The sequence below is a fragment of the Alnus glutinosa genome, chromosome 7, assembly GCF_958979055.1.
Source record: "Alnus glutinosa chromosome 7, dhAlnGlut1.1, whole genome shotgun sequence".
NCBI classification, from domain to species: domain Eukaryota; kingdom Viridiplantae; phylum Streptophyta; class Magnoliopsida; order Fagales; family Betulaceae; genus Alnus; species Alnus glutinosa.
In genome coordinates, this window is record NC_084892.1 from 3,790,415 (window position 1) to 3,806,824 (window position 16,410).

A 16,410-nucleotide genomic window follows, 5' to 3' on the forward strand; every position below is an offset into this window, starting at 1 on the left:
TTGTCGCCGACTCATATGTAGCTTTCATTGCCTACCTTCCATGAATGCGAAGGTCAAAAGTCCTTTCCCTTTATGGGATTGGATCATAAAATTGATATTCCTCACCTATGTCCACCATGGAAATATGGAATACCTCCTCCAACAGGGAAACTTTTAATTAATAATTTCTCAGTTTTTACTTTTTTATTAAAATATCAACCAATTATTTTTTTTAAAACGAACCGCCTTTCAACCAATGGAATCTTTCTCTGCGTTTTCTTTTCCACTATAAAAGTACATATTGCGAACAATTTTTCTCCCAATCAAACCCTAGACGCAGCCTTCGTGCGAACTACAATTAATCCAAGAAGACTCTTCTTCTTCGTCTTCGTCTTCGTCTTGGGTTTGAGATTCAGTTTTCGCAGGGACGACTATACGAACCGATCCATGGGATCCGAACCAAGCAGCGAATCGGGATCAGGGCATCCGTCTCATCGACAGGTGGTAATACGATCGGTATGGGCCGAGAACTTAGACTATGAGTTCGAGTTGATCAAATCCGTGATAGATTCGTACCCGCTCATCTCGATGGACACGGAGTTCCCCGGCGTGGTGATCCGGACGAACGCCGACGACTCGGGAGTCAGGAAACGGCAGCCTGACCGGCATTACCAGGTCCTCAAGGCCAACGTGGACCGCCTGAGCCTGATCCAGATCGGGCTCACGCTCTCGGACGAAGAGGGGAACCTACCGGATCTTGGTACCAAAAACCTGTACATATGGGAATTCAACTTCCGGGACTTTGACGTGGCGCGTGACGCCCACGCCCACGACTCTGTGGAGCTGCTGAGGCGTCAAGGAATCGACTTCGAGAAGAACCGGGAGCGCGGGATCGACTCGCTCCGGTTCTCCGAGATGATGATGTCATCGGGGCTCATTTGCAACGACTCCGTGTCGTGGGTCACGTTCCACAGCGCGTACGATTTCGGCTACCTGGTGAAGATGCTGACTCAGCGGGTCTTGCCGGACGATTTGTGCGAGTTTCTGGAATTTGTGAGGGTGTTCTTCGGGTCTAGGGTTTTCGACGTGAAGCACCTGATGCGGTTCTGCGCAAGCCTCTATGGTGGGCTGGACCGGGTCTCCCAGGCGCTAAGTGTGGTCCGGGTCGTCGGAAAGAGCCACCAGGCCGGGTCGGATAGCCTGCTGACACTGCACGCGTTCCAGAAGATCAGTGAAGAGTACTTCGGCAAGGAGAATCAAATTGAAAAGTACGCTGGCGTTTTGTATGGATTAGATGTTTCTGATAACTGATGGAATCTATTGCTTGTAGATTTCTAATTGCAAATAAATAGTAAAATCTGTGCACATTTCTCTCAATCAATATTCTATATTCTATATTTTTCCATCAAAAAAAATAATATATTCTATATTTTGTTATATATTTGGCTATCTGAATTTTTTCCTCTTTTTATTTTTTCATTTCTTAAGTTAATGAAAAATTGGACTTGGGTCTTGTCGATAGGTGATATTTTTGGCAAGGAAGGAGCCGGAAGTCCTTATGGGCAGGGCCGGTGGCAAAAGAAAATTATTGACAGGAGCCAATAGACATCGTTTGGATTTAAATGGTTCAGCTTTTGTAATCTCAACATTTAGCATTTTTCGATAATTGAAGTATAATAAAAATAATTCAATTAAACATAATAACTAGCAGTTTAAGAATCTGTGATTTCATATTTTAGGAGTCCAAAGCTTCAAAGGTAGCATTTGCTTTTAGAGGAGATGAGTTGATTGTTGAGGTGACAAAACCAGAACTATTCAATTAAGAATAATAATTGGGATTTAAAGAATCTATCATAAAATTTCCTTTCCCTCTTCCCTATCTCGGTTGGTGTTGCTAATTTGGTTAGAAAAAATTGTAGGGGAATTTCTTGTAAGGTGGTTTAGATTATGAGTTTAAACTTTGTCTTGTTAATTGGAAGAAGGTTTGCACTAATCTTCTTGGGTATCAAGAGTTTGCTTCCTTTCAATCGGGCTCTATTGAGTAAGTGGCTACGGAGGTTTGTTGTGGAGAGAGAGAGAGAGAGGCTTTTTGTTGTCTAGTGGATTAAAAAAATATGCTAGTTTGGCGGGTGGTTGGAGTATTAACGTTGTGGCCAGGCCTTATGGGGGTGAGTCTTTGGAAATGTATTAGGAGGAGTTAGGATGCCTTCTCTAGTTTTGTTAGGATTAAGGTGGCCTATGGCTCTCGAACCAGGTTTTGGCATTATGTTTAGTGTGAGGATCATTTTTTAATGATACTTTTTCCCAAGGTATTTTGCCGTGCAAGGAATCGAAATGTTCTTACGGTTGTACTTATGATTGCTCACAATGACATGGTACATTGAAACTTTAACCTAAGAAAAAAATTATTTTTTCTTCAAATTACCACTTAATTGACAATGTCCTTTTCAAATTTTCAATTAAAATAATGTTCTCTTAAATTATCAAAAAATTGTTCATGCCTGCCCAAGGCCAACAAAAAAAGACAAAAATAACTCTATTTTTTTAAAAAAATAAGACAAAGATACCCTTATATTTTTTTTAAAAAAAAAAACTTAAAAAAATTATTTTTAAAAAGAAAATTGTTTATTTATATTTTAAAAAATTTTAATTTGTCCACTCCCCGGTTTTTTCCTTCTTTTTTTTTTTCAGTTTTTTTTTTTTTTTTTAGAATTTATTTTATTAAGGTTATTTTCATCATTAGGAGTCATGGACAATTTTTGGTAATTTTGGTGGGACATTTGTCCCAATTAAAAGTTTAGGAAAGACATTGTCAATTGGGTGGTAATTTGAGGGGGGTATGTAAATTTTTTTCTTAATTTATGCATGATTGGGAGGTAGACTCAATTTCCTATTTTTTCAAGGTTTTGTATTCCATTACAATGGGTTTGGGAGGTGATGATAAGTTATGTTGGATTTCTTCGAAAAGATAATTTTTTGAGGTCAAAACTTTTTACAAAGTTTCATTCCCAATGTTGACACCTTGTTCCCTCGACAAAGCATTTGTACCTTCTGAGTATAGCTTTTTTTCACTTGGGCAACTTCCTTAAGGAAAATTCTCAATTTGGATAATCTCCGTAAGCGTCACATCATACTATCATAGTGATAGATTGGTATTGTAAGTGTAAAAAGAATGGGAAAATTCAGGATCATCTCCTTCTTCATTGTGATGTCGTGAGAGATTTATGAATTATGGAATATAGTTTTTCAAATGTTTGGAGTAGAGTAGCTAGCTTATAATTGTTTGACCCAGGGACTCAATTGAAATCGTATGAAAACCTAAAGATTAATTTTGGTTTTTCCCTTATTTTAATTAGATTTTCATGAGTCTAAAACAATATTGTTTTGGAAAAGCTATCGATTTTATTTATTTATTATGAAAGCTTATATGGTTGTGCTGTTTGAATCTCTGCCTCTATGGTCTCTCCCTCTCTCGAATCTTCCTTCCCCGAATGCCGTCAATGGTCTCCAATCTCTATCTTTTAATAAGTAATTGAATTTTATTAAAAGTGCAAGAGCACAACCCAAGTATACAAGATGTATACGAGAGAAACATCTATCCAAAAAGAGAGAGAGAGAGAGAGAGAGAGAGAAAAGAAAAAAGAAAAAAAGAAAAAGAAAAGAGAGAGAGAGAGAGGAGAAGAAGAAGAAGAAGAAAAAAGGAGCAAGAAAATTGTGAAAACTAGAAATATGAAAGTGACCGTAAGCAGTTGCCCCGTGAATTGTGTATAGGGTATTAAAACAAAAAACTTTAATTTCACCACCGTCATCTTGCGGTCTCCAAAGGTACAAGCCTACAATCATTTTTCTCTCTCTAGATATACCACATTATGTAGGACGAAATCATCTTCCACAATGCTTCACTATGGAAACTTCCAAACCTCCAACATGCAAAGAGATTTACCACTGGTTTAGGCAGTACCCTGTCTAACCCAAAAAGACTAAAAATAGAATCCCATAAGGCGCTAGCAACATCACAATGGAGTAAAAGGTGATCAACAGATTCTCCATTGTTCTTACGCATACAAGGCCAAACTACCTTTATAATACACTGCTTCTTTAGATTATCCTTAGTGAGGACCTTCCCTAATACGGCTGACTAATCAAAGAACGCCACTCTAAAATAAAATCCTATTTTGCCGAATACTTCACAAAGGAAAAGAATTACTATAATGGGGAGATAATACATTATAAAACGATTTAACATCAAACAAACCTTTCTTGGAGGCCCTGTCTCAATCTGATAGAGTACAACAAATTGAAGAACGAAGAAAAGAGATCTACTTTCCGGTCATGTGCCAAAGAAAGAGATCCATATCTTTTAATTGGATTTTGAGCTTTCATCTCTCACATAAATCTTTGTATGTCGAAGATGAAGAGCTCTTTGTCCAACGAAGAACTTCTCTTCGTCTTCAAAGCCTAGATGAAGAGATCTGTTCTTCACCTTCAAAGACAAAGATCTGTTCTTCGTCTTCGAAGGCAAAGATTTGTTCTTCATCTATTCTGAACCATCATGCCCGACTCAATTCCAACTATTCCGGCCGCTCTGACATTTCGGAGTCGGCGTCAAACTAGAAATCACCTCTATCGGAGGTGGCATTGAAGGTTTTTTTATGCTTTCAACTCTGGTGAAGGGGAGGCGATAGCCAAAAGAGTCATTTTCGACACCGTCGGAGTTGATGCCGATCCCTATTGTTTTCTCAAAGAGGAAAAGTTGGCTACCGATTCTTAATGCTTGAGGTTGAAGATGGTGCCTGGTTTGCTGTTGGAGTGAAAGGAGAGGGGGAGGGGTAGATTACTTTTTGGGGTAATTATCTTTTCCCCCTATGAACTACCAAAAAATGCGCGATACCCCCATGAACTACCAATTCGACCAAAATAAAGCATTCAACTACCAAAGACAACCATTTTCCCCTTTCTGTCAGTTAGAGGGGTTAAAAGAAACAGTCAACGGGTCATGTGCCGTTTTACATGGGGGCATGTTGGAAGATGGTGGTAGTTCATGGAGGAAAAATAGGAAGATGGTGGTAGTTCATGGGGGGAAAAGAGGAAGAAAATGAGGGTAAAACGGCATGTGACGGTCACGTGCCATGTTGACCGTTTGTTTTAACCCCTTTGACTGACGGAAGGGGGGAAAATGGTTGTCTTTGGTAGTTGAATACTTTATTTTGGTTGAGTTGGTAGTTCATGGGGGCATCGCGCATTTTTTGGTAGTTCATGAGGGGAAAAGGTAATTACCCCTTACTTTTTTCTTTGCATTAATACAGTTTGTTGGTACAATTTCTGGTATGATGATATATCGTCTCGGAATGCACTCTCTCTGCCACCTACAAGACAAAAAGATTAAGTACAAGAGCTTGTCGGGTGTGCCGATGGAGTCTCACTCCGATGCCTAAATCAGATTCTTGTAGACAAAATACGAGGAATATGAGAGCACACGAATATCAGAGAGATCATAAAGTTTTGATACCTGGGGTAGTGACCTATTTATAGGCATGTAGTTCTAGACACTGGGTATGCTCTGATTAAAGATCAACTATGATTCTAATCTCAGACCGTCTGGGATTAGATCTTATCCCTTGGGGAGTCTTGTTCGGGTAGGACTAATCTTCAAGTGAGTTCAAACAGGTCTCTTATTCCATATCGTGTGGGATAAAAGGTTATCCCGGTATTTCCAGGATAAGATCTTCCAACGCCTTTCTAGGGATTATGGTTCAGATCTCATTGTAATTTCTTGCGATAATTTTGGGATAAGGATCCCAACATATTCCATTCCAATTACCTCATGGTAGTCCCGAGAAATTCGGTCCCGAGACTATCTGGATATGGGCAATCCGTAGAGATTTTTCTCGTATTCTCGGGACAGTAATGTCCCGAGACTCACTAATTGTGTTCATCCTCGGTTTTGGCAACCAAGGGATATTCATAAGTTTCTCTAAGGAGTATCTGATGTGTTCACCATCCGGGCATTTATGACTGCCTGGATCTTCATGGGCCTTTAGCAAAATGTGACACCTTGCTAGGCTTGATGGACCGACCGGGCCCACATGCCCATTCGTGGGTTTGTATGGGCTTGGGAAATGATAATTTTCCCAACACAGTTGAAATGTTTTGGGGTTGAGGTTGCTTTATGATCAGAAACTTTGGTTGATGAAGTTAAGTTTTTACCACAGATTATTTGAAATATTGCCCTTTTGGGAGGATTGAAGAACTCATGTGAATCAAAACTGAAACTATTCAAACTAGAATTAAGATTCTTGTGTAAATAGATGAAGAGAAAAAGGTTACTAAGCTCCCCTTTGCAGATGTTCATTGTTTAGGATTGATATATTTAGTTCAGGATTTCACTAATTCCTGCCAAGTGCCATTTTTAAGAAGGGGGGGGGGGGGGGGGGGGGGGGGAATTGCTGACTAATTTGTTCGGGAATAAACCCATCCATAATAAGTGTGGTGTGCCTGTAATAATAAAAGCAATTGAATAAATTTTTGAGCATTCCACTTCCATTTCCTGGAGGTTTTTCTGAAAGGACACTAGAGTAGTTCACTACCTTACGTGGATATCTGGAGACACTTCTTGTGTTACAATTTTGTATTTACTCTGGAAGACTAAGCCAAGAGGAACCTTAACTACGTACCACAGTGCACATTGTCCCAACATTTGTTCCTAAATTATTTCCCTTGCCAAATTCCTCTCATAAGAAAATTTAAATTTGGAGATGCCTCCCAGAGTATACTGTAATTTGATTGTGAGCCTTTCAAGTTCTGAAATCATTAATATTTTGGAAGAGAAGGAAGAATTAAATAGAAGTGACCAAATTTCTAGTAAAAGGACCTGGACATTTGATATTTTCCTTCTGTGGTGGCTTTGAATAATATGTTGATGGTTGGTCATCTTTTGAAGGGTGGTTTAGCATTAACCACTTTATCACCTGTGAGTCTTGGACACATATTTCTTTTACCAATATGTGTCACCTGTGAGTCTTGGACACATATTTCTGAAGAAAGGGAACCATCACTTACTGAGCAATTTATTCATGTAACAATTATTCTAAGATTATAAATTCCATATGGAGATGTTTTAATAGTTTAATTTCTTGACTGGCATTACTTACTTGATTCCCCCCATTAACAGTAGTTTTGCATGGCTTATGTAGAAGGCAGGTCTGGCTGATTTGGTTCTTCTTGTGATATCATCATTGAATCAAGATTTGCTCTGAATCAGAGCCTAACTTGTTATTGTTAGCAAGTATCCTTAGTTCACTGTCTCTTGGTTTTGTCAAGAGTATGTAATCTTATCATGGTTCTTGTTTTTGGTGTTCTTGTAAATTCCTCGGCAGAGAAAGGATTTAGCGGACTCTAGTTTGTTAGCAGTCGAGAAACTTTTGGCAATGTTTGTCTATTATCAGTCAAGATCATAGTTTGTAACTGGCCTGTGCTATTTATCATACCCCCGTCCTGTTGGGCAGACTTGATGGTACCCATTTTCCCTGCCATGTTAGCTCTTCTTAAAAAAAGAAAAAGAAAAAATGAAAAATAGACACCGCCACATCAACCCAGTAGAGCGAGGGTATGACAAATAGAATTTCTCTTTGTAAAATACAAAATTCTGTGGATAGCATATCTGCTTTTACCTTCTCTAAGATATCAAGAAGCAGGAATAGAAGCTGCAATCAGCCCTTAAACAAGCTAGTAACAAAATTAATTATGTATGTCCAACTCAAAATCCATCACAATTTGGGGGTTGCTCTTGTCATCAACATTGACTTTCTTTGATCATTTATTGTATGTGAAGCTATTTTAAGATTTTGCTTTGGAAAAGCTTAGGCTTTGGTTTTGGGTATGACATGTTGTAGATGAAGTGAGATGAAAATTTACTTGTGATAATCCTTATAACCAGTAATTTCTATTCATGCAATATTATAGTTACTTCAGAGCTGATGTTTTTGTGAACAGAAAAGTAGCTGGAACAATACTCTATAGTCATAGTAAATAGTCTCTGACAATACTTATCAAAAGCAAATTTATACCTACCTTGAACCTCAATGTTGTGAAGTAGAATTGGACATGATAGCCTATGCATCTTGATGGTTTAGGTCATTCTTATTACACATAGGATGGCTATACTTTTTTACTTCTACCAATCACTGACTCTCCATACAAGTCACTGATTTGCGGCAGAGCCCTAATGCTTGTGTTTTTTTTTTTAGTAGTTATATATATATATATATGCTGTCTGAAAAACAAAAAGGCTTTTCTACCTTCGTTTTGGCTGCAAACTGGATCTTGCCTGCAGAATTATTATTTTTTTGTTATTGGTTTGAAATAATGTTATAATGAGACATAAATGTGAAATCAGTTTGTGTTTTTAGCAATGTTTTGGATTGTTTGTTAATGTTTTTGTTTTGAAAACAAACAAAACAAAAAATTTAAGAAACATGACCAAATTTGGGTGTGACCTTTTCTTTTCTTTTTTCTTATTATTATAACACCAATCATTGAATTTAGCAACAAAAGAGGCTGAATTAATTGTAATTTTGGTAATGAAAACAAACGCAGCAATAATGGGACGAGTAGATGAAGTTTGTGTCTAGATTATCTTTGGGTAAGATTGGGATTTATGTTATGAAGTATATCTTGTAGTGTTATCTCACCATGATAGCTAGGTGTACAACCTTTGCTCTACACATACTATGCATAGTGTCTTAGATGCATAACTCCTATTTTTTTTTTTTTTTCCTAAGCAAGATTGCATTAGGTAAAAGAAAGAAAGAAAGGAAAAGCACACAAGGAGGGAGTGTAGACCCCAACAAATGCCACAGAACAATCAAAACAGTACCATATATTATTTTTTTTTTTTTAAAAAAAATTAGAGATGGGCAAAATAAATGGTATTGACTCAATGGCTTCTTAGCGTGCAGGCCAAAAAATGGTCATTCGAAACAACGGTTTTTAAAGTAGTCCAGAAGATGGATTGTCAGGAGATTCTATTGCAGCGACAATAAAACTTTGTAGTTACAATAGGGAATTAAGATTGCATTGAAATCAATTGCATCAAAGATCCTTAAGAAGAGCTCCACTTCGCTGTTCAGCGTGAGAAGTGCCCTGCTATTAACGCTTAGGGAACATCGGGTTTGGAATTGGCAACTTCCAAAGCCAAAAAGGGGCAACATCTATGGAGAGGAAAAGGAGAAGGCGAAGGAGAAAGAGGATGTAGAGGAGAGCTAAGAAAGTAAAAACCGTGCGTTGCATGAGACCAAGAAAAACGGTGGTGATAATTGGTATACCCGTGTGGTGGAGGGGAGCGGTGGGAGGTGGTGTGAAGGCCAGTGGAAAGGTGGGAGTTTCTCACTCTAAAAAGTTAGATAGCTACATTTTTTTTTCTTATCCCATGATAGGTATAATGACTAATACTTAATTAAAAAAAAAAAAAAAAAAATTGTGTTGAGTCATGAGCGTCTACTCTTTTTGATATAACAGATCTAATAATTTGGTAACTTTGGTTGAACAATTAATCACCCGTGAGCTACTCATGAAAATCAATGAGAACATATATATATATATTAATTTAGCTCTCTTTATTAATCTAAGAAAGACAAAATGAATATCTCTTGCTGCTAGTTAGTCCGGGGGCACGAATCAAATAATTGAGTCATGTCTCTTATATATAGATTCTCAATTTCCAAACTCCAGAGATTCATATTCATTTCCAGACAAATGACAACAGTAAACGAATCAAATAATGTTTCAAGTGGAAATTAAATCCTCCGATGGCAATCTATGAAATGGTCCCCAGAAAACACGAATAATGGATAGGACAACCCCTCTCCGCCATGTTCCCACCTCCACAGAAAATTCACACCCCCACAGAAGATAACCTACACAGGACTCTTCCAAATAAAGAACGGAATTCAGAGAAAGAAAAAGAAAAATGCTACGTACATTCATAAGTCTATATTCTTTGATCTGACAGTAAAAATTATCATTGAATTCAAAATTTAATAGTAATTTTCACTGTTGCGTGTACTTGGGATCGAGAAAAAAGAAAATCTTGGCTCATAACATTTCAGCTGATTGTTTAGTCCCTTTGTGCTGGTCGTGTCACTTGACTAGATATTGGTATCCAGAAAGAGTGCCATCACCATTCACCACAAAATACTGTATGCCAATGCCATGGTGGGGCATAAACACCCATTCTATTTTGTTGTATAGCCCTGTGGTTGCAAATGCAACTGAATCTTATTCCTAAAATTTAAAAAGTTCATAATGTTATAAGGCTGCAAATTCTAGCTAAAAAATTTGTATGTATATTATATCCGTAAGGGACCACCTACAAATCAAGAACAATGTGGTCCTTGAATTTATCCGATCCGGGTTCTCACAATTTGTATACTGCTTGAATTATTAAAAATCTAAATAACAAGTGTGAGAGAACTCATATGGAATTTCACTTACCCGAATAGTTGAACAGGCTGCTCAAGACTTGTTCGAGCAATTGGAGATCTCTACATAAATTTGTCATATACTAACAAGGATTTTGCTAAAGTCCAATTCCAATTACTTGTTGGGATTGAGACATGTGTTCTATAACATGACAGAAGAAACATGTGTCCTAATTAATCTCAGCGGGTTGTGTTATGTGTCTCATTGTAACCCATATAGGCCTCCCTGACTGATGGCACACCCCAAAGGTCAACATGATCATTTGATTACAAACCCTATATAGGATTAACTAAAAGTTGCATCGGAGTTTAGCGTTCAAAAGACAAGATTGAACTGATGGAGCTAGCTAGGGTGACCTAGTTGTGGAAGCAAGGAAGAAGCCATCAAAGGTAAGGATGGGTTCTCTCCCTCCTCATGCTGTAGAATATCCCTCCAACCCATGAATTGGAGATGGAATAAATGAGTCTTACAAGGGTCTCAATCTTCACTCTGGCATGCATTGGTAGGCACGTGACAGAGAGTTAACGTCTTTGATACTTCCATAAGATTTTCATGGCCATACGTTTATCGTTATTTTTTGAATTTCAATTTCCCCTCCAAATTTATTCTCTTCATCATTTAGTTTCTACCTGTATTTAGCTATATATGAAAGATATATTGTGGTTTAAGAGCTAGCGCATTAAATTTGAAGAACCTATTGCAAAACCCATGCATGTAATCTGGTTTTTGCAAAGCGATGTATGTCAGGTCAGAGAACCCAAAAATTAGATATATGATAACAATCTTAACTAAAAGAAAAAATCACATCTTTATCAGCTTAATTATTATAATTAGTTTATGACTATTAAGTAGTACTGTTAACATAGACTAATTAATTTGTCGACCGTTCAAGTGTTCGGTATTTAATCGACGCCAAGAGTTTTAGAAATGATGGATAACAAAAAAGTTATGCCATATATTAAGTCTATCACATGCATGCTAAATTGACCCAATTTAGTACTCATATATATACCCCAAATTACGCCCCACCAAAAACATAATATAAAGTTTTCTACTATACAATTAGGTTTAATGGCAATTCAATTAAAATCGACTATTCATATTCTGACATATATATACTACTAATTAAGCAATAAGCCTATCATACCCCTACCTTAACATTGAATATATAGAATTCTCCCGATTTCAAATGAAATGGAGATGTTATATATGATTTGATGTTAATACATTTAACGGCGTAATTGATGCCGTACCATTCAAAATATTTAAATGATATAGCATTATTATATTAATTAGTTTGATACAACAATATTAAATTCTAACCATAAAATGATAAGATGATTGTCCCCTTAACCCACGTTAGGAGTTTCCCAAAAAGCACCTTCATTAAAAAATAATGATAGTAATTAAAATTGACAGGCCTAAGTCCAAGGTAGTATTTGCCTGCAGTAATTTTCTCAGTATACATAGATATGATAGACGGTATATATACCAGCAGGCTAGTTAAGTTGACATTTCCTATTCACTTACTGCTTAACATGTCTATCAAAAAATATAAACCAATTTCGATGTAAATCTACAAATATATGGTCTGGCATCTAAACAAATACATATGACTTTTCGGACAAACTATGTAAATTTTATAGATTAGATTAGAAATTTTTTTTTTTTAAAAAAACTTTCTCCCATGGCAGCCACTCTTGGTTCTTAGTTTGAAAAATAATTTTTCTGTTTTTAATATAAAAATAAAAAAAATAGGGTGCAAACGTCGCACTATCAAACTATCCAATAATGATCTATCATAAATTTAATGGTGATTTCAAGAGCCACATCAATTTTGGAATGATAAAAGGAGGACAAGGGGATGATATGTAGCATTTCTCCCTTAAAAATAGTCTGTTTTGATGTTTTCAGAGAGCATCAAGAAATATTTTCTAAAATTATGTTTTGTTTTCAATCTATAAAAATAATCAAGAACATCATGTATTTTTAATAAAATATATATATATATATATATATATATATATATATATATATATATATATATATATATATATATATATATATATATATATCTAAAAAAATATTTTGAGGATGCCATATAAAGACATAATCACAAATAGTCTTGAATTTCAGATTCTTGAAAGGACAACACATCTTAATTGGTAAAACCGTACCTAAAAGGAAAGGGTATTAAGAAATAACAATAATAATAATAATAATTTTTTTTTTTTAAAAAAAGCACTCTATTATTCAATGGGCTCAGCTGATGGAGGCCATTTACTTCCAAGGCTAATAATTTAATACACGTAAAAAAGACCCCACCAGGCACCAGCCTCCAGCCTCCCTTTTCCCTTCCCTTATTCCAACTCCCCCCACTTGCGAGTTGCCAATTTCCTTAAAATCTCTCTCTCTCACAACCCTCTCTGACTATCCATTAATGCCACATAAAGAACTCACATCTCAAACCTCCAAAACTCATCGGAACCCACAAGCAAAACCAGAGATGGGCAAGAAAATGAAGCTACCCTTTATTTTCAAAAGCACAGAGGCAAGGTCTTCGTGGCCATGGCCTTATTGTAAGCAACCCAGAACCCTCTCCTTCCGAACCAGCAATGACATTTACAGGACCATGAACTCAATCTACTTAGACCCTGCCATTGACAAGGTAGAGACAACCGAGTCGTTTTTCACCAACTCTTCCCAGTCGGCCAGCTTCTCAACGGCCTCGGAAGCTGACTCGGGAGTGGATCCGGTCGAAACGTTGATTCGTGGGTTGCGGTCGGAGAGGCTGTTTTTCAAGCCGGAAGAGACGAGTTCGATATTAGAAGAGGCAAAGGAAGGTGGGTTTCCATTCAAGGAGAGCGTGGTGTTGTCAATGGAGTCCCAAGACCCTTACGTGGATTTTCGGAAGTCCATGGAGGAGATGGTGGAGGCTCATGGGGTGAAAGACTGGGATGATTTTGAAGAGCTTTTGTGCTGGTATTTGAAGGTAAATGGAAAGAGCAACCATGGGTATATTGTTGGAGCTTTCGTTGATTTGTTAGTTGGTCTTGCATTTGCTTCGTCTTCTTCTTCTTCTTCTTCTCCTTTATCTTTGTATACTTCTTCATTTTCTTCTTCTACTCCTTGCATATCCTTATTAGAAGATGAGGAAGATCATGACGATACTCCTTGTTTATCTTCATTATTAGAATGTGAGGAGATCGAAGAAAAAGATGACAGTTCATCTTTAAATGGTTGATTCAATGGAAAGATATGTATAATACCAGTAGTTTTGAGAAATCATATATAGTTGAACTTTTTTTGATATGGTCTCTGTGTCTCTGTACAAAGTATACACGGAATAAAGGTGTATGAGGGTAACGGGCTATTGCGCAGAAGAGAAAGCTAATGAGACATGGAATTTCCTACTACTATTTTGGGAAATCTTTTTCAGAGGATGTAAAACCTTCATTATTGCATAAGACAAATTTAAAAGTTTTTCTTGACCGAGGAAACCTGTGTTTGATATAAAAATACATTTGAAAATGAGATTGCTTAAACGGCATTCTTTCAGTTATAAATAACATACTCGATTCCATGTCCTTTTTTTTGTGAATTAAAAAATAATAATAATAATAAGAAAAAAAAAAGGGTACCAAGACATAATACCGACCGATAATTTTTTTACGACTCGTAAACATGAATCTAACACAAAATTAAAAGGTTAAAATTGAATAGTTTAATCTATTTAATTAAATAGATCAAATTATAATTAATCTATATATAATTCTATACCCATATTTCAACACGATATCTACCCATAGTCGACGAATTGGCACCTCCAAATTGAAGGCAATATCAAAGACGCGCATATATTGCAGATGGAGTTTTGTGTTGGAGTAATATCTGCTATTGGATATGTTCCGCGGGGCAGCAGCCTTGTACGTGGGTTCTGACATTAAGAGAGCAATCAGGGCCGTTCATTTTAAACTAGATAGTCATTATCAAATGATAGGTACAACTCCAGCGCAGAGTTTTGGCGTGGTCCAACACTCATACCCTTGCACCTGCATGTAGCAGGCTGCGATATTATCATCCCCCAGAAATTGAGAATTGAGAAAAATATTTATCTTCGCGTTGAAAAACATTGTCTCTACGTGACGTGACGATAACTTGAACATGAAAGTAGAAATCCGTTGTTTTGACAGTCAAGACTCAAATAGATACAAGTTTTAGCTGGAATATATACAAACCCTCACCTGCCATTCAGCTTTCTAATGGCTACAATAGGGCACCTTATCACCTCACTGCACGAAAGATTTTAAATCTCTCTCTCTCTCTCTCTCTCTCTCTCTCTCTCTGTGGCAACTAATGTTATAGGAAAAAACAAGAGGGAGGACATATATATTCTTCGTGCATGTCACAACCAGAAATCTAGTGGATGGTTCCGATCGATGTATATATTGTTGAAAAACAAAACTGATGTTTGATCATTAGCCAAAATATAATATCTTGCCCTGATTAATTTGTACATTTTATTCTCTTTTCTTTAGTTATTTCTTTGGTTGCAATGGAAGACTACTGCATGTCTTTGATGACTACTATAACTAAGATTTAGCCACACCTTAGAGTGAGAATTTTCAGTTTCAAATTAGTCAAATGATGAAATATCATAGGGTATATATCTGCAGGTTTAGTTTCTTTTGGGTGCAGGCTATATATGCAAAAGTGAACGATCAATCGAGTAGAGAACAAATGGCGCAATCCTAATATTTTTTTTTTTAGTAGGTGGTATTTCTAGTTAATTAAATTATTAAATTCATCCATTTTTATCATGTTAAACTTTTAGAATGAATGATGATATAATATAATAATTGGCGAGACAATAGTCTCATTTGTTTTCAGTTAAATATTTCACGTATTAACTCTCGTTTATTGAGCGAAAGTTTGTCATAACTTGATCTCAACCCTGCTGAAATCTTAATAGTAATTAAAAGACGTTGGACATATATAATAGATGGACATGATCGAGTCTAGTTCCTCCCAATCACCACTAATGAGACTCGACTATGAGAGCATTTTTAATGGTTTATATAAATTTTTATGCAAAATAGCTAATCAAAACCCATTTTTTTTTTTTAACTTAGTTAACCACTTTTCAAAACCTCATCCATCAACTTATCTAAATTTTTCTCTATTTTACTAAAGTAATACTTTTAAATATTTTTATTAAAACCCCATCTCTGACCTCCCCTCCACTAAACCAATAGGAATAAGCTTTATCACTCTAAAATAATGAGTCGTAATTTTAGATTAATTCACATTTAAATTAAACTTGTTTTAAATTTAAAAATGTATTAAAAAGTCAAGCATATATAGTATTATTTCTACATCTTAATGTATCTCTCATTTGCACAATTAATATCACATTCAATTATATATATATAATGAATATGATATTAACAATGCATACGAGATATATATTTAAGAGTGTAAAAATACTTTGCTTCACGTTTTACTACATATTAATTATGTTACATTAAACTATATATATTAATATTGATGAGTCATTATTCAATTTATTCATATCAAGTTCCCCCGACCTTACGTGAAAGACACTCAACGATGTGTATCTCTTCAATAGTGTAAAGTGTGAACAGTAGTGAATTAAGCGGACACGGTCGCCATTGCCCCCTAAAAGTCTCCAAAACATGTTTATATACCTTTTTAAAATTCAGTAATACTAATGATCAGTACTTCCAATAAATTAAACATATTATGTAACCTTATGAAAATATAGGATGATCCTCCCAATCGTTGTGAATTTACTGATCGAAATGATATATATACTATAAAGGAAGCAAAAATATTAGTATAAAAAACATTTATGCATTTAAATCCCTTGTCAATTCTAGTAAACTTTTACTTCTATTTAATTTATCCCGTTTAAAAATGACTTAAATCCAT

The 16,410-nt window shown here is 36.0% G+C and overlaps 2 protein-coding genes and 1 long non-coding RNA gene across 3 annotated transcripts; 2 read left to right on the top strand and 1 right to left on the bottom strand.

The window, feature by feature from the left end:
• The first annotated feature begins 235 nt into the window (after positions 1 to 235).
• LOC133872319 (probable CCR4-associated factor 1 homolog 11) lies at positions 236 to 1,356 on the top strand. Its single transcript, XM_062309806.1, has one exon. The coding sequence runs from the start codon at positions 427 to 429 to the stop codon at positions 1,288 to 1,290; it is 864 nt and encodes a 287-aa protein (XP_062165790.1). The 5' UTR covers positions 236 to 426; the 3' UTR covers positions 1,291 to 1,356.
• An 8,338-nt stretch (positions 1,357 to 9,694) lies between these two features.
• Positions 9,695 to 10,627, bottom strand: LOC133872466 (uncharacterized). The gene is made up of 2 exons (XR_009901038.1): positions 10,471 to 10,627; positions 9,695 to 10,260 (listed from the first exon to the last, which is right to left on the bottom strand). It is a non-coding gene; the product is annotated as an uncharacterized LOC133872466 (long non-coding RNA).
• Positions 10,628 to 12,759: 2,132 nt separating this feature from the next.
• LOC133873682 (transcription repressor OFP13-like) lies at positions 12,760 to 13,896 on the top strand. Its single transcript, XM_062311425.1, has one exon. The coding sequence runs from the start codon at positions 12,899 to 12,901 to the stop codon at positions 13,700 to 13,702; it is 804 nt and encodes a 267-aa protein (XP_062167409.1). The 5' UTR covers positions 12,760 to 12,898; the 3' UTR covers positions 13,703 to 13,896.
• Positions 13,897 to 16,410: the final 2,514 nt, after the last annotated feature.